Source organism: Equus asinus, chromosome 7 (genome assembly GCF_041296235.1).
Source record: "Equus asinus isolate D_3611 breed Donkey chromosome 7, EquAss-T2T_v2, whole genome shotgun sequence".
NCBI lineage: Eukaryota > Metazoa > Chordata > Mammalia > Perissodactyla > Equidae > Equus > Equus asinus.
The window spans coordinates 99,440,645-99,458,327 of NC_091796.1; the positions used below are offsets into that span (position 1 = coordinate 99,440,645).

Consider the following 17,683-nt stretch of genomic DNA (forward strand, 5'->3'; position numbering starts at 1 on the left):
ACTGCCTGCAGGGACCTCTCCTCCCCATTGCACAAAAATTCTCACTGTCCCCATTCTCCAAAGTCCCAACACGCCTGGTCTCAGTTTGTCGAACTGAATGGATGAGCTCTGGCCTGGGAAGTGGGAGTGCTTGAGTCCATGGGGGAGTCACACAATCACACAGGTTGGGTTACTAGAACGCCAAGCTTCGTGCCCCTGACTCTGCATGCTGTGATTTAGAGCTGGATTCGGGGATATCTGGTGCACAGCCAGCACATCTCCAGCCACGCCCACGGAAGACATCACTAGCTGATCACAGCATTCTAACCGCTGAGCCCAGCACGCCCTCGGAATCTTCCCACCCAGCACCCACCAGCCATCGCCAGTCAAATCCGAGTTGGCAGTTGAGATTAAACGGACTTTTCATTCCTGGCTGGCGCCCTGGGCCGAGTGAAGAGACGCATCAGAAAGGCACCAGAGGACACAGTCAAGGTGATGGACACATGGCAGGGTGGCAGGGATCAGTACAGGGCAGTAGTCTGTTGGGGACGACCAGCAGGGGCACAGAGACCCTATTGCTGTGTCATTCCTGTCGCATCAGCCCCTCTTTACAGGTGCGATGTGCCCAAGATGGGCTTCACCTGGGCAGCTTTGGCCTGTGCCCAGAGGGGGAGGAAGGTGAGGGAGGGGCATCAGCCGCGAGCCAGGCGCTGCGGTAGTCTTTCTCACAGATGATCTTTCTTAATTCTCGTTATCCACCCTGCCAGGGAACTACCATTAGCTCCACTATAAGATGAGGAACCTGAGGCTCAGAGCTTATTGACCATGGTGAGTAATCATGAAACTATGATAATCTGCTTGGGTTGGACTCCAGCTTCACCTCTGCTGGCTGTGGGGTCTTGGGCAAGTCACCTGGTCCACCTGGGCCTCAGTCTCTTCATCTGTACAGCAGGGACAGTAGCAACCCACGTCCTTATGGAGGAGTTGACACAGATGATGTTTTCAGAACGTTATCTAGCATATAGTAAGAGTCGATAAATCATTTGCTAGGCTGTTCACACGGGTGTCTTATTCCTTTCGATATCTCCAGCACCTCACAGAGTATCTTACACACAGTAGGTGATCATTAAATGCTTTGGAACCGACCCACTGAGCACTAACTCTTCTTAAAAGAGTCCCACATATGCTCCTTGTCCCCACGTCACAGACAGAAGAACTGAAGCTCGGTGTGACAGGTGACCTGCCCAAAGTTCCACGCCAGGAAGTGGTGGAGCCAGCTTCCACCCAGGTGCGTCTGAGCCCGGAGGGGCTCCCACCTCCCCGGGCTCCCTGATGGGCTCCCACCTCCCCCGGCTCCCTGAGGGCCTTCGCCCTTCACATTGTCCCTAAAATGTTCTAAAGTCACACCTGCTGCTCAGTCAGATACAGAGTGGAGCCATGTGACATGGGAGAATGCTAGAGGGGACACAGATTCTGAGCAGAAGGAATTAACTAACCAACGATGTCTGAAAGCTAGATCTATCTATTAAAGTTAACCAGGTGTTTGATAAGCGTGTTCCAAGCTGACCACGGTTCTAGGTGCTGGAAAATGAAGAATGAGCAGAATGTAAAGTTGACTCAGAGGGTTCAAGGAGCCCATAAGCTGGGCAGAGATTAAACATGGGTTTATCTTATTTTTTTAGTGGGGGAAGCTGAAAGATATGGAGCCACCACAGGGCTCTGCAGGAGATGGTACCGGGATCAACTAGCGATGTCTGCAAGGGGCTGGCTGTGAACAGTAGGCCTCCAGGGCCATTTGTGAGGAAAATGATAAAAGGCTCGTCCCCTGCCTGGGAACTGGCCCCAGGCATGGTGGCAAAGGGGTACTGAGCCCTTCCAAACCTCCTGATGCTCACTCAGTGACTCGGGTCACGGCAGACCTTTCATGAATGACCAGCCTCTAGATCAATGGGGAGCATTGACTTCTAGAGAAACTGAGCGATGGCTAAGAGCGGAGCCCTCCTCTGTTGAGATGGCCACTTCTCTGCCACGTCCTTCCTCACTTCATCCACAGGTTTCCTTCACTGAGACTCCACTCTGCTAAGGTGACTTCTAGTCTTGAGATTATAGTGAGGTTTCAGACCTGGCCGTGTTTCAAGGCTCCGTGAAAATGTGCCCCTGCCCAAATGATCTGTGCAGGAAGGAGTCTCACGGGGTATCCAGGCAGCGGACTTCCATCCTGGCTGCGCGTGAGAATCACCGTTCTAATGACAGCTCCCCCTCCCTGGAGATTCGGAGTTTGTTGGTCTGAAGAGGGGCCTGGGCATCAGGTAGAGAAGCACTTGTCTGGCACAAGAATGGTGGTAAAAGGTTGAAACTAGTAGACTGTGACAAGTTATGCATGTATACTGAAATACTAGAACAACCACTGAAAATCTATGCAAGGAGATATATGCAAGCAAACAGAAAACAAGCGACCAAATGACAGGCCTCACCTATCAACAATTGTAGCCTGAATGGTAGAAGTATACTAATTAAAGGAGATTGGCAGAGTGGGTGTAAAAAAAGTGACACAACCACATATTGTCTCTAAGACACTCACTTCAAATATAGCTATATGGGCAGGTTGAGAGTAAAAAGATGAACAAAGTTATATCATGCAAACATTAATTTTTAAAAAGCAGGAGTGGTTATATTAATATCCACTTAAACATTAGACATGGGAGCAAAGTAGACATTAGAGCAAAGAAAATTACCCGTGATGAAGAAGGCATTATGTGATGCTAAAAGGGCCAATCGACAAGAAAACACAGTATTCCTAAATGTCTGTGCATCAAACGATAGAGCTTCAAAGTACATGATGCAAAACCTGACGCTGCTGAAAGGAGAAATAGATGAGTCCACAGCTGTGACTGAGAACTTCACACCCCTCTCAGCAACTGAAAGAACTACCATAGAATAGAAAATCAGCAAGGATGGAGAAGAACTGAACAACACCATCAGCCAGGGAGATCTAATCAACATTTATAGATCACTCAAGCCAACAACAGCCAAGTACACTTTTCTTCTTTTTTTTTTTTAATTTGAATTTTTTTCTCCCCAAAGCCCCAGTACCTAGCTGTATATCCTAGTTGTAGGTCATTCTAGTTCTTCTACGTAGGATGCCACCACAGCACGGCTTGATGAGCAGTGTGTAGGTTCACCCCCAGGATCCAAACTGATGAACCCATGGACGCTGAAGCAGAGCACGTGAACTTAACCACTCAACCATGGGGCTGGTCCCTACACTTTTTTCAAGTTTTTGTGGAACATTTGCCAAGATGGACTATATCCTGGGTGGTTAAACAAACCTCAACAAATTTAAAAGAATTTAAATCATACCAAGTGTGTTGTCTGACCATCATGGAATGAAATAGAAATCGATAACAGAAAGGCACCCCTCCCCCCAAATCTCCAAACATTGGAAATTAAACAACATACTTCTGATACTTCTAAACCACCAATGGGTCTGTAATCATCTGGAATTAGTCAGGGCTCTCCAGAGAAATATGTATATGTATAGAAAGAGAGAGAGAGAGAGAGAGATTTCTTGTGAGGAATTGGCTCTTGCCATTATGGAGGCTAAGAAGTCCCGTGATCTGTGTGTGTAAGCTGGAGACCCAGGAGACCTGGTGGTCTATGTCCAGTCTGAGTCCAAGGGTCTGAGAACCAGGTGAGCTGATGGTGTAAATCCCAGACTGAGGGCAAGAGAAGACAGCCGTTCCAACTCCAGCAGGGAGGCAGGAAAGAACAAACCCACCCACCCTCTGCCTTCTGTTCTATCCAGACCCTCAACAGATTGCACGGTGCCAACCCACACTGGGGAGGGCAATGCCCTCTTCTCAGTCTACAGACTCAAATGCTAATCTCTTCTAGAAACACCCTCACAGACATACCCAGGAATAATACCTAACCAGATATCTGGGCATCCCGTGATCCAGTCAAGTTGACACACAAAATTAACCGTCACAGGACCAAAGAGAATGTCTCAAAGGAAATAACAAAACACATCGAGCTGACGAAAAATGGAAGTACAACAGATTGAAATTTGTGAGATGCAGCTAAAGCAGTGCCAAGAGGAAATTTTATAGCACTAACTTTTTACATTAGAAAATAAAATCTCAGGGCCAGCCCCAGTGGCCTAGTGGTTAAGTTCAGTGCACTCCACTTTGGCAGCCTATGTTTGGTTCCTGGGCATGGACCTACACCACTCTGTTAGCAGCCATGCTGTGCTGGTGGTCCACATACTGAAACATAGAGGAAGATTGGCACAGATGTTAGCTCAGGGCAAATCTTCCTTGGCAAAAAAAAAAAAAGAAAAGAAAAGAAAAAGGAAAAAGAAAATTTCAATGATCTAAGCTCAGGAAACTAAAAAAAGAGAAGTAAACCCAAAGAAAGAGGAACAAAGGAAATAATAAAGAGTAGAAATCAATGAAATTGAAAACAGACAACAATAGAGAAAATCAATGAAATGCTTGTTCTTTGAAAAGATCAATAAAATTGATAAACCTCTAGCAAGGCTGTCAAAAAAGAAAAAAGACACAAATCACCAGCATCAGGAGTGAAATGGATGGCACTACAGACCCAGCGGACATCAAAGGATAATAAGGGAATACCATGAATGGCTCTATGCACATAAATTCAACAACTTAGACGAAATGGATCAATTCCTCAGAGACCACAAACTACCAAAGGTCATCCAGTATGAAGTAGATAGTGTGAGTAATCCTGTAACTATTGAAGAAATTGAATTTGTAATTGAAAACCTCACAAAAAAGAAAGTCCCAGGCCCAGATGGTTTCATGGGAGAATTCTACCAAACAGTTAAAGAATTAGCATCAATTTTACATACTGTCTTCCGGGGAAAAAAAAAAAAGGAAGAGAAGGGAATACTTCCCAATTCATTTTGTGAGTTCAGTATTACCATGATGCCAAAACCAGACAAAAACAGCACAAAAAAGGAAACAATACACTAATATACCTGATGAACATAGAAAACAGCAAAAAATCCTCAACCAAATATTAGTAAGTTAAATCCAGCAATACATACAAAGAATTATACACCACAACGAAGTGGAGTTTTCTCCAGGAATGCAAGGCTGGTTCAATATTTGAAAGTCAGTCCCTGTAATCCACCATGTCAAGGGGCTGAACAAGAAAACCCACGTGATCACATAAATTGATGAAGGAAAAATTATCTGACAAAATTCAACACCCATTCATGATAAAAACTCTCAGCAACTTAGGAATAGAGGAGAACTTCCTCAACTTGATAAGGGGCATCTACCAAAATCCTGCAGCTAACACTGTACTCAATGGTGGAGGACTCAGTGCTCTCCCCCTAAGATCAGGAGCAAGGCACGGATGTCTGCTCTCAGCACTCATTCAGCATAAAATTCTTTCCCTGAACCCTGCCCGTCTTGAGACTCCCCCCGAGATGGATGAAAATCTGATGTGCTTCCTCTCTTCCTGGAGAGTTGGGTCCTGGGACTTACCAGCTCATTCACATCCCTTTCAAGAACCCACAGGGGAATGCAAGGAGGTTCACCTGGCTTTGTTACATTGAATCGGCTCTAATTTATATTAGGAAAAAGTGCATCAGTTGCCAAGTTTGGAACCTTTATAAGTAACACCGACTTGTGACGCACCAGCCCCACACCAGTGTCCATGTGTGCAACATGGAGGCTGAGAACTGCTGATGTGATCTAACCAAGAAACTGAGGCCCAGACAGGGTGAGTGACTGTCCCAAGATCACACAGCCAGGTAGGTGCAGAGTTCAGAGATCTTATCTCCAAAGCCAGTCTCCCTTCTATACTGTATCAATGCGGTGAAACTGCTTCCAGTATGAGACTTGATCACACTGACTGTTGTCTCTATCACTGCTGTTGGGATGTGACCAGGGGCGCAGGGACTGGCTGAGCTGGGCTGTGACTTCTTCAGGTCATCACGAGGTCTCTGGCTGCTCTGAGGACACAGCCAGGCTGGTGCTCAGCCTAGGTTGTGAGACGAGGTTGCCAGAGCAGGAAGCCCTCGGCCTGGCAGTCAAAGGGGTTTATTTTGACTCGATCCCTCCCATTCCAAGGAAGCGGGAGCCTGTCTGCCCTGATTACAGCTGACAGCATGCCTCTGGCTGGCCTTGGGTAGCAACATTCCCATTATGTAAGAGGTTACATAAATCGTCTTGTGATGTCTGCACCACACGTCCACAGAGCTGCCCGCTGGGCTGCTGTGCCCCGCCCCCAACCTTGTAGGCTTTGTATGTTTCCTGAGTCGGGGGCGGTGGGACCTAACTCTCCTGGACCATGAGGGCCTCGGGCAGGTGGCGTCCCTGGGCTAGCAAAGGCCCTGGGAGGGAGGGAGTGCCTGTGCGTTGGTTCAGCGTCATCAGTAGAGAACAGCAGCATCTGAGGGTCATGACTGAGGGTCTGGATCTGGCTGCCAGCATCGCATTCCCAGCTCCGTCACTTACAGACCAGGGGACCTTGGGCAAGTTTCCTAGATGATTTGTGCCTTAGTTTCCTTATCTATTAAAGAGAGTGATCATGGCACCTGGGAAGGACAAACAGCTTAATACACGTTCCCTACTCCCATCAGGGGCAAGTGCTGAGTGGACCCGAGCTCTGAGCGCCACAGTGTCGCTGTTGGGCCTCGGCGTGCACACAGGGCCGCTGGGAGAGCAGAGCTGCGGGCTCCTCCTGCGTCTACCCGGCTCTGTCGCCCTGGCTGAATCACCACCACTATCTGGCCCTCACTCTCTTCACCTCTAAAATGAGAAGGTACCCATCTTCTGGAACTTTCTAGAGAGGCGTGGAAATGTAAAATTTCCCTTAAATTTTATTTTTGGCAACTTAAAATATTCCATTCTAAAAACTGTGCCAACAAATAAACACACACTCAAACGCTTTTTAACTCACAAGTTGACACCCTTGGCTGCCAACTGGTTAACCTGGGCAGCTAACTGGCTGACTCCTCTGGGAACTAGCTAATAAAGCTTCTTAGACGATTCCTTTTCATTCGAGGACTATCCTGAGATTGCGAGATATGCTTAAAAAAAAATTACCATTGCAGCTGCTTCTCTCTCTAAATCAAGATTTTCTAAATACTCTGCAACCAAAACAAAGTACGGCTGACGTCAGACCGTAACCCATCGCCCCTGATTTCGAAGCTCTCTGCCACCAAAACAGCCTCCTTGCTCTAATTCATTGCTTGCAAAATAAGTGGAAAGCGTGCGTTTGCGGGTGTAAAATAAATCTGTCCTCACCACATTGCTGTCACTGTTTTACATACTGGACTCCCACATGATAATTTTTTGAATGGGCTTCTCTGCATAAAAGCAATTTGAAAGCCCGCCACCCCAGATGACCGTTCCCGTGGGGCTTGGCCGGTGCACGGCATTGTCACACAGCCTCCTCTTGCTTTTGGTTTCTGCCTGCGCCTGTGTGGGCTAGATCCTAGAAGTGGATTATGTCAGACGACATCCAGAGATTCTGGACGGGTGGCTCCGAGTGGCTTTTTGGGAAATCGAAGCCAGTTAGGATGTCATCCTGCCTCCCTGAGGGGTGGGCAGAAGACAGCTGTTCAGTCATCAAGACAAGGTCGCCGTTGCCTCCAACAAGTTGCCTCGGGAACAGAAGAGCAAGCCAGGGAAGCCCACCCCGCCCCTGCTGGGCGCTGGCACATGGCAGGTGCTGAATGGAGTGGACTCGAGGCTGCGAGTCCCTGACGCTGAATGGTGTGAATGGACTTGAGGTCGGGTTAGCACCGCCTGAGTGTTGGAGGTCCACGGCAGCCACAGGAGGAGGTCGGAAGGAACCCTCAAGGTCAAGTCCAACACAGCTCCCTTGCTCTTAATGGAGCTTTTTGGAACCCCTGTTCTGACACAAGGGGACGCCATTGTGAAACGGTGCCTCCTGCTTTCAAGGCACCCGCAATCCCGAGGGAACACAGACAATTCAGCATTAGGTACAGCCATAGCAACCACAAGGGTCCTTCATGAAGGCCTGCTCTGTGCCAAGGCCATTCTAGTCACTGGAGATACAGAGAGGAACTAGCAGACAAGTTCTCTGATCTCATGTGGCTCCCCCAGGTTGAGTTGGCTGATTGGGACAAACAATAAACGAAAAAACAAGACAGGAAGCGATTGTTTCCAGTCCACAGGAAGAATTGTATTCAGTGGAATGGGCAAAGTATTTAATTCATGAAACATTGTAGTGAGAAGCTACTCTGTGCAAGGCCTCAGTAGGGGTCAGATTACAAAGGGCCTTCTGTGTTAAGCTAAGGAGGTTAGACTTCATCTTTGAATCCATAAACATAGCAATGGGGAGGGTATCACATATAATGCTGGGAGTTGGTGGAAGTCTTCCTGGATGTTTGAGCTGGGCCTTGAAGAATGCCGAGAGGACAGAGTTGACTCAGCAGCCCTGAGTTGGGCCCAAAAATCAGAGGTTTGAGACTTGTCCTTGAGTGTGTCACCAACTGTAAATAGGGAAATAAATTCTTCCCTGCCCAGAGGCAGGACCACATGAGAGAATGACTGTGAAAGGGCTCTCTAGAACAGGCATAATTCTTATTACTGATGTTTTTCCACCTGTCTCTATGGCCAGAAAAACACAGAGGAGGCCTCCCCAGCAAGGGTCGAATGTTGAGGCCTGGGGTGTCACCAGGTCAGTGTGGGGCCATGGGTCAGGTTCCTGGGCCCCAGTCTAAGCCCCAGCTGCCTCCTCTCCCTCCACTGACCTCCCGCAGTGCCAGCTCCCATGCTGCTGAGTCAGAAGGCGGAGTCCCGTCCTCACGGAGGGACAGAGGGCAGAACCCAGGACTTATGCAGAAAATCTGGTCTGGGAGGCCTTCCAACCCCACAGCACTCACTCAGTGCCCGGTACTCGGTCGGAGCTCAGGGAAGCCACACGGGTGACGGGAGCCACACAGGCTTTGCACGCAGACGGGCCCGACTTCAGGTTCAAGTTCTGCCAGTTATTAGCAGTGAGGCCTTGGGAGAGTAACGCAGCCTCACGGCCACCATAACCCCCTCACCGAGCAGTCGCGGGGTCAGGTGCGTCTTCTGTGTGCGATCGTCCATCACGGCTCTTTGCACAAGTCCAACAAGCCTCAGTTTTGTTCGTTCCAGTTTTCTCTTCCCTTTCTTCCTCTCCTCCCTCTTTTCTTCTTTCCTTCCCTCTTTCCTCAAAAAGTGGGAAGAACACATGGGAAGAACAGCCCATGTTTAGAGCTACAGAGGATGTTTTAAGATATGGACTTGAGCCCCGTGGAGCTGGCCGACCTGTTAGGGACATTATTGGCTGAGAAGTGGGAGGAGGCCGGCACAAGCAGGCAGCACCAGGACGGGCTGACATGGCTTCAGGCGCCCTGGGGCCTCAGAGGAAGCTGAGATCCAGTGGAGCGGCTCAAGCACGTCGCCATGCTCTTCAAACAGAGAGGGTGTCCCAGCAAGAGGGGCCGACATAAGTGGATGCCGGGAGCAGGAGGCCAGGGTGGAAATGGAGCCGGCTGGTTTGGGACCAGGGTCCCAGCCGGGAGTGATGGAGAAGGCAGTGTGGTGGGCCGACACTGGCTTCGGGAGAGATTCGAACGTGCTTGTGGCTGTGCACCCTGGTTCCAGCAGGAGGCAGCAGGCACCCGTGCCGGGCAGGAGTCGTGCGGGAGCCTAACCTGGTGACCTGGGGCATTTTCTCCAGCTGTGTGTGCAGGGTGCTTGGAGCAGAAAGGGCGTTTCCTGCCTGTGCCAGTTAAGGTGTGCTGGGTTATGCTGTAGAAACAATCCCCAAATCTCATGGGTTTAAAACGAAGATGGTTTGGCTCCCACTTAACACAAAGGCTACTGCAGGTAGGGGCCACCCTCCCGGCCATGTGATGGCCAATGATCCAGGATGCTTCAGTCCAGGGTCACCTCCATCTCAGTCCACGCTTCCCCGACACCCGCTGCAGGGGAAGGGGGCACAGAGAATACTGTACCCGCTCCTAAATGCCTAAAGTGAGTTACCGCGTGTCTGCACTGGGCCGTCTGCTCCAAACCCTTCATTTGGGCTCTAGGGAGCCTCAGGCCAGAGGGGGAGGTGGGTTGGAGGCAGGCCACCACAGGCAGGTGCCTCACGCCAGCAGCAGCTGCCTATTGGCCAGCAGGAGGGGGTAGGACCATCGCTCCTGGGTGAGGCCCCCTGCCTGGCTGGTGCTCCCATCTGGGCAGCGAGACCTCAGAGAGGAGTCCTTGGCATTTTAGGTGGTGGTGCAAAAAGGTGGATTGGTGTATAGATCACCAGCCATTTGACCAACCAGGGGACAGGAGGAAAAAGTGGCAGAGGAAAGGGGAGAAGGCCAGGAAAAAGAAGGAGAGGAGGACGGGAAAGAGGAGGCAGAGCATGAGGAGAAAGGCGGGAGGCGGAGGGGCCGCCCGGGCTGGCTGGCATGGAGGCCTCGCCCATCAGCATCTCCCAGGCAGCCGCCCTCCGCCCGCGCCTCACCTTCCCTCTGGCCACTCGGTGGGCAGGGCCAACGGCCAGCGGCACTGGGCTCCCTTGCTTGCTCAGAGCGGCCCTGCTTGCGGCCCCGCCGGCGTTGGCACGGTGACAGTAGCCAAGTGTGCAAACTTGTGCCATTGTCCCCGGGCCAGGGGGAGCCATGGAGACTGGCTAATATGACACAGGAAAATGTTTGCTGATGGCAATTCTATGGGCTTTGTCCACCTCTTTCTCCATCATGACGACTCGATTTAAGTCCCTAACTGTTTGACTACAAATGCAAGGGGACCGTGCACCGCCAACCTTTTGTCCGGCCGCGCTGAATGGGCAATTCAGGCTTTGTGCAGCTCAATTGAGGAAGCAAACATAAAGACAAGATTCCTGAGGGTTCCGCTGCCTTCCCATGGATATGCCAGCCCCTCGCTAGAGGGCCCTGCCTCCGCTACCTCTGCCGACAGCAGACAGCAGTGTGTGTGCTCACAGGCCCCCAGGGCCCTGTGCCTGGGAAGGGGGAATGGGGAGAGAGAGAGGGAGAGAGAGAGGGAGAGAGAGAGGAGAGCACCACTCAACACTCAAGGACAGCGGGGAAAGCAGCCCGCCCGGCTTACCCCGTCCGATTGTCTGTCTGCACTGGAGCATGGCAGCTGTAGGCCCGGAGTCTGGGGGAGGTGTGCAGGCCCATCTCTTCTGGGCCCGGCCCCTCCTCAGTCCTGGACTTTTTAAACACACACACACACACACACCCCGCCCCCTCGAGAAACCAGGGAACCGAGGTCAAGGGGAGGAGGGGCGTGGAAGCCGAGGGAGAGAGTGGGGCTGAAGGGTAGAAATTTACCGGGAAATGATTGCATTTGGGAGCTGTCTTTTTTGTGATGGTCCCCATGGTGACAATTTGTGATGGCAAAGAATGTGGGAACGGGGCGCTGCCGCCTGATTGGGATGCTTTGTATCTGGAGAGGCGCTCCTGATTGGCCTGAGGGGCCCCCCAGCTCCCGGGACTCGGTCTCCATTCAACCCACTCGAGGGCTGCACAACCGCTTGCAGCCGGACGCACGGAGCTCGCCGGCCGCGCCGGGCCCGGCCCAGGTCTGCGGCGGGGAACCTGCCGGGCCACGTTGGTGGGGCCCGGGGCCCGGCACCCTCGGTCAGTGTGGAGGCCCGGGCAGCTTGGCCAGACTGGGTGGGGGCGTGGGGCCGGCTGGGGCCTGGGGGAGGGGTGAGGTGCTGCGGGTGGCGGCCGAGGAGGCATGAAATTGCTGCAGATGCTTCTACGGGGGCGTCCTGCTGCCCACAGCCTGCGACCAGCCCGCCCGGCAGGCCCGGGCTTGAGTGCCAGACAGGGGACCTGCCTGTCCTGCGTGAGAGCTGGGGGTGGAGCGTGGGGACCAAGGAGGGGGGTTGATGCTAGGAGGGCTGGGGCGGGGGCGGGAGGAGGAGAGGGCCCCCAGGGAGAGAGGGGGCTTGGCCTTGCTTGAAAACGGAGCAGTCGCTTCAGCTCAGAAAGTAAAAACCTTGCTGGCAAGTTGTGCACGTTGGCAGCATGCTGTGTGGGAGACACCGTGGGCTGGGAGCGCCGAGACTCGCGCTCCAGCCCCAGGGATGACACTTGTAGCTGGGTCACCTTGGGCAAGTTCCCCAACCTCTCTGAGCTTCAGCTGCAAGTGGAGGGCCACAGACCCAAGAAAACTACAGGAGGTTCTGTTGGCGCCTGTCCCATCACAGACGCTCAGGAAGTGCTAGGCGGCTTGAGTGGGAATCCCACTACCCAGGACTTTGTTTAGGGCTGAGGGGTCTGGGGCTGGGGCCACTGTCTGCAGCCATGCGGCCTTTGGGGAGGGCTGGGCGTGGCTGATCCCAGAGACTCCAATGGCCTATGTGTCTCCTCAGGTCCGCCCTGTGCCCTTCTCTGGAGCTGCCAGCCCCCCGCAGAACCCACCCTCTTCATGGAAAGCTCCGTGCAGAGGCCCCCTGGTGATGGCATCCGACAGTGACGTGAAGATGCTGCTGAACTTTGTGAACCTGGCGTCCAGCGACATCAAGGCGGCCCTGGACAAGTCGGCGCCCTGCCGCCGCTCTGTGGACCACCGCAAGTACCTGCAGAAGCAGCTCAAACGCTTCTCCCAGAAGTATTCCCGGCTCCCCCGGGGCCTCCCCGGCAGAGGAGCCGAGCCTCACCTGAAAAGGGGGCCTGAGGACCGGCCCGGGAGGCTGCCCCTGGGTGCTGGCCAGGATTCCAGCCCTGGCGGGGGTGGGGGCTGGACGGAGAAGGCTCTGGGGAACCCCTACAGGGAGGAATGTCTCTCCAAGGAGCAGACCCTACAGGGGCAGAATCCAGAAGCTGCCAGGCCTGGCCAGGTGCCCATGAGGAAAAGACAGCTGCCTGCTTCCTTCTGGGAAGAGCCGCGGCCCACCCACAGCTACCCCCTGGGGCTGGAGGGGGGACTGGGCCCCAGGGAGGGACCTCCCTATGAGGGTAAGAAACACTGCAAGGGCTTGGAGCCTGTGGGGCCCGAGACGGCCCCCGTGCCCGCATCCCCAAGGGCACCCGCTGAGAAGGAGCCACTCAAGATGCCTGGGGTCTCCCTGGTGGGCCGTGTCAATGCCTGGAGCTGCTGCCCCTTCCAGTACCATGGACAGCCCATCTACCCGGGCCCTCCAGGGGCCTTGCCTCAGAGCCCGGTCCCCAGCCTGGGCCTCTGGAGGAAAAGCCCAGCTTCCCCAGGGGAGCTGGCCCACTTCTGCAAGGATGTGGGTGGCCCAGGGCAGAAAGTGTACAGACCCGTGGTCCTGAAGCCTATCCCCACCAAGCCGGCCGTGCCCCCGCCCATCTTCAACGTCTTTGGCTACCTCTAGCCCGGCCAGGAGGGCCTCGGTCCCCACCTCCAGCCTGCAGGGGTGTCGGGGGCCCCAGGAGCTCTCCGTGTGAGGGGTGGGCTGGGCGGCAGTGTAGCCTCTTGGGAGCCTTCCCTTTGTGTATGTGTGGGAGGGGGAGGGCAGGCCTGGGGCAGGGGCTTCTCAGGCAGTCTCCGAGTCAGCCCTTGCAGCCTTGGGAGCTATGGGGCAGGCGTGGTCGGCCCCTCCCCAACCAGGCCAGGGCCCGACAGATCGTCCCGCCATCCCTGCGCAGACTTGGGATGATGGGGCTTTGCCCTTGCCTGCCGGCCACCCCAGAAGCCAGAGTTACACATCTGTTCATCTGCCACCCACTGTGTAAGCCATTTTCAGTTCTGTTCTTTTTGTTCTTTGTAAATATTAAGAAGGTTAAAAGAATAAAGACATTTCTTTTGCAGTTTCCACATTTCGGGTGTCAGGAAGTGGAGTGGTCCCCAGGCCTAAGCAATGCTGGCTGTGTCCAGGTGGAGGGCCACTTATGGAGGTGACTGATTGTGGGGGAGACCAGGAGTGGCCCACAGACCTATGAGACGTCTGGGAATGGGCTCTGGGGGCCAAGAGCTCAAGTCAAAGGAAGGAGAGTGAGCGCGAGCCGCCAGGGAAGGATGCTCTGGTTGCCTGCGTCAGAGGACAGAGGCTGGTGGGGCCTGGATCCCTGGGGTGTCCAACCTGCTCTGGACAACAGGGAGGCTGGGACCCGGGGAGGCGGAGCTGTGGTCCTGGCTCTGCCCTGGGATGTGCGACTGGACCTTTCCTCTTGGAGCCTCCTTGTCCCACCTGCAGGATGAGGCGCGGGATGAGAATGGTCCCTCTGCCGTGCCTTCCACTCCGATTACGGCTGTGCCAAGGCGGGCATGCCCGACCCTGGTCAGAGGGGCAATCAGGCCAAACAGGAGCTGAGCCCCTAGTGGATGAAATAACCGGTCATTGGAGCACAACTGTTTCTCTTTCAAACATCATCTTTGCTTCTATGTCCAGGGGCAAAACAAAAACAAGGAGCAGTAATCTCTAGCTAATTCGGATTCCCAGGGTCTCTGCTGACGGCTCTCTTCCAGGGCCTGGTGCAGTGCCCACACATGAGGCGCCCTGTCAGTGGAAAGACGAGGGCCTCTGTCTGTGACAGCGCACAGAGGGGGCGCTGGAGGCAGGGAGAGGCCCTGGGTTTGCCCCAATAACGCCCAGCTAGCAAAGCCACTGCAGGGGCCTCCGCCCGCACGCTGGCCCAGGACCTGCTCTGCTGTGTGCAGTGTGGCTCCATGGCCGAGAGCGCATGCACCTGCCAGGGGTGCTGAGCCGCTCACGTCATCAAAGCACGGTTCTCACAACCGGGACTCATGCAGGGGGCAGCCCTGGCTGGGGCCATGGTACCCTAATCAGCAGCATGATGTTGAACAAGTTAATCCCCACTCTGTGCCTCAGTTTCCTCCTCTGTAGAGTCGGCGACTAGACCAAGGATAGAGACGTGCACCCCTTCCTCACCCAAGGCAGGTACCATCGCCTGGTCACAGACTCTCCTTTAGGGCCCAAATACGGCCTCGGAATCCTTCCTAACACAAGGCTCCAGAATTAGTGATTGCTAAGGGCCCGTCCTAACCTGCCTGCTTTTACTCTGCGCGTTCTCTGGAGCGGGGCATCCACATGGAGGGGCAGTTCATGCTCTGGGAAGTGAGTGAGTTTCTGTTGGTTTATGTCTGATGGTCTCGGAGGACTTCAGTGCCACGAAGGCCACTTGACACAGGCAGAGTTGTTCTGAGTAATTATGTGGCACACTGGATAAAGGAGTCCTCAGCCAGGACCCACACCTCAGGCTGCTCTGGTCTTAGTGAGCAGGACGGGGACCAGCAGGAGATGTGTGCCCTCCTCTCCCTCTGCACGTCATCATGAAGGCCCTTCTGGATCTGTTCTGATGAGGCTCAGCCCCTCCACACTGTACAGCATAGTTTTGAAAGCCCTAATCCAGGCCCTGCCCCCTACCAGCTGTGTGATCTTGGGCAAGTTACCTAACCTCTCTGTGCCGAAGTTTCCTCATCTGAAAAACGTGATTGAAAATAGACCTGCCGCGTGGGTAGCTGTGGCAAAGATGTGAGTGCCTGGCTCTCCAGTACCACACAAGTGGCGAAAAGCAGCATTGAGCAAAAGTCACTTCTCCCAGGTGTCTGGTGACTGTAGGTCCTGCCACACCAGTATTTCAGTGTTGGTTATGAATGGGGCTGCCCACAGGAACGGGCACCCAGGCCATCCACCCACTGGCTCTCCCTGGAGCAGGAGCTGAGCTCCGCCAGGCATGTTTTCTCAGGGTGCTGCCCTCTCGGGCGTTGCCTTTCCCGGGGGACCCCCGGCGATGCCTTCACTCAAACGCAGAGGCAAGGAGGCTTCGTCTGGAAGCAGAAAGCTTCACTGGGATGTGGCTCAGCAGAAGCAGAGGGCATCATGGTTCCCCGCGTGGAAACAGTAAGTTGGGGGAAAACCCATCTAAGAAAGCTTCAGTATTGAAAAAAAAAAAAGAGTCCACCACAGCAGGAGCCGCAGCAGCAGCAGATGCTCGCCTGACCAGACGGTGACTCGTGTGGGTTCACGGTGAAGCCAGGAGCTCCCCTCCTGCCTCAGCCTCCAGTCCCCAGCACTGGCCAGACGCCCCTCTCTGAGGATCTTAAGGCTTTGGTGATGCTGTGAGACACCTCTGAGGCTGACGTCCTCCCAGAGGCTGGGTAAGCAGGGGTGGGGGCGGCCTCTGCAGGGGGTGACGGCTGTCAAGTCCTCTTGACAGCGGTGATGGTCAAAAAACGTAACCACCTGCCCGGCCTGAGCACCGACCAATCAGAACGGAGCCTCGGGAGCAAGCAAGCATTTACCCTTGAGCGGTTGGGGGCGGGAAGGGGGGACAGGGACCTGAGAAAGCCAAGGCTGGGCAAGGCTCTTGGTGGGGAGCGGCCCTGAGCAGCAGCTGTGACCAACTGGCAGGGACGTCCATCAATATTCTAATACAGCACCGGTGCATTCCAGGCCCAGGGGCCCCACATCCCACCAATAAATGGTGCTGATGCTGAATGCAGTGACAGAGGCCTCCTTCCCCACACCCCCCACCTCCCTCCTCAGCCTCACCTCCTCCAGGGGGGCAGCTCCCTCAGCCCAGCATCCCCACCATGCCCAGTGCCTGAGGCCACTGCCTGTTAGGACTGTCTTGGACATTAGGTGACCTGAGCAGTGCTGTAGTTTGAGTTTGCCTGATACCCAGCCACACTCCAAATGCACTGAACATCTTTCTGCCCGGTCCCATCCCTGCCTGCCACCCCCAGCCAAGATTAAAGCCTCTTCCCCTGGCTGCCAGGGCAGCACAGGCATTTTTCAGGCAGGGTTTTCCCCACTTGGACACTTCCCCTGAGGTCCCCTCCCCCCGCTGCACTGGGTTGAACATCCCCAGTCTGGGAGGACACAGGTTTCCTTCAGGATCTCTACAGCAAGGCAGCGTGGGACCCTGGGCTAGCACTGTCGGGCTGAAACCCTGGGGACCTGCTGTGTGTGCCCAAGCCAAGTGCCTTTCCCTCTCTGGAGCTGCTTTCCCAACTGTACCTGGAGGGAGTGGGCAAGGTCAGCTGAGTCCCGTCTGACCCGTGGTTGGAAAGTGCTGCTGGTGGCCTCTTCCTCTTCAGGCCCATACTGGGACTTACTGGTTCCATGGGAACCCAGTGTCAGAGCCGGCAAGACTACCAGGGGCCATGACAAAAAGGAACCCAAGGCCCCAGAGGAGCGAGCCTGGCATCAGCGCTCCCCCACTGGCCTGGATGCTCACTTTCCAAAGGCCAGAAATGACATTCGACCTTGCTCAAGGCTCTTCTGGACCCTGGGCAGGGGCCCGGCGAGGGCTCCTGGCGAGGTGGCCTGGCCTGGAGGCCTGCAGAGGGGCCCACACTCCAGTGCCTTTCATCGGCCTTTCGGAGAGAGCGCCGCAGCTTCTGCGGAGGCAGGCCGTGCCCGTCTCAGCGCACAGGACTCAGAACACGAGAAAGCGCTACGACTGTGCTGAGCCTCAGCTCTCTCAGCTACGCCCCAAAAACAGGCCGGCAGCATCCCCTGGCTCCACCACAGAGCCACGTGAGGACCAGAGGAGGCAAGGCAGGGCACAGGGCTTCGTGCCTCTGAAGTCTGGTGCCTTTGCAAGGGTTGATGGCGGCCATCACTCCAGCACCCTCGCTCAGAGTAGCCAGTACGTAGATTTGTTTTTTCCCCTAGTATTTCAACTTTTGTAGCAAAACAGGGGTGAGTACGACGTGAAGACAGAGTGCCAGGGGAGACGTGTGTGTAAGACAGACATCCTAGG

General features: G+C 54.4%; 1 protein-coding gene across 3 annotated transcripts; it reads left to right on the forward strand.

Moving 5' to 3' along the window:
- The first annotated feature begins 4,543 nt into the window (after positions 1 to 4,543).
- Positions 4,544 to 17,670, forward strand: FAM181A (family with sequence similarity 181 member A). Of its 3 annotated transcripts, none has more exons than XM_070514228.1 (2): positions 4,544 to 9,050; positions 12,361 to 17,670. In XM_070514228.1, exon 2 carries the CDS (start codon positions 12,448 to 12,450, stop codon positions 13,324 to 13,326), a length of 879 nt encoding a protein of 292 aa, XP_070370329.1. In that variant the 5' UTR covers positions 4,544 to 9,050; positions 12,361 to 12,447; the 3' UTR covers positions 13,327 to 17,670. The 3 variants fall into 3 exon arrangements, with proteins under 3 accessions (XP_070370329.1, XP_044630193.2, XP_014687592.3); XM_044774258.2 differs by lacking the exon at positions 4,544 to 9,050 and adding an exon at positions 11,231 to 11,559; XM_014832106.3 differs by lacking the exon at positions 4,544 to 9,050 and adding an exon at positions 11,281 to 11,617.
- Positions 17,671 to 17,683: the final 13 nt, after the last annotated feature.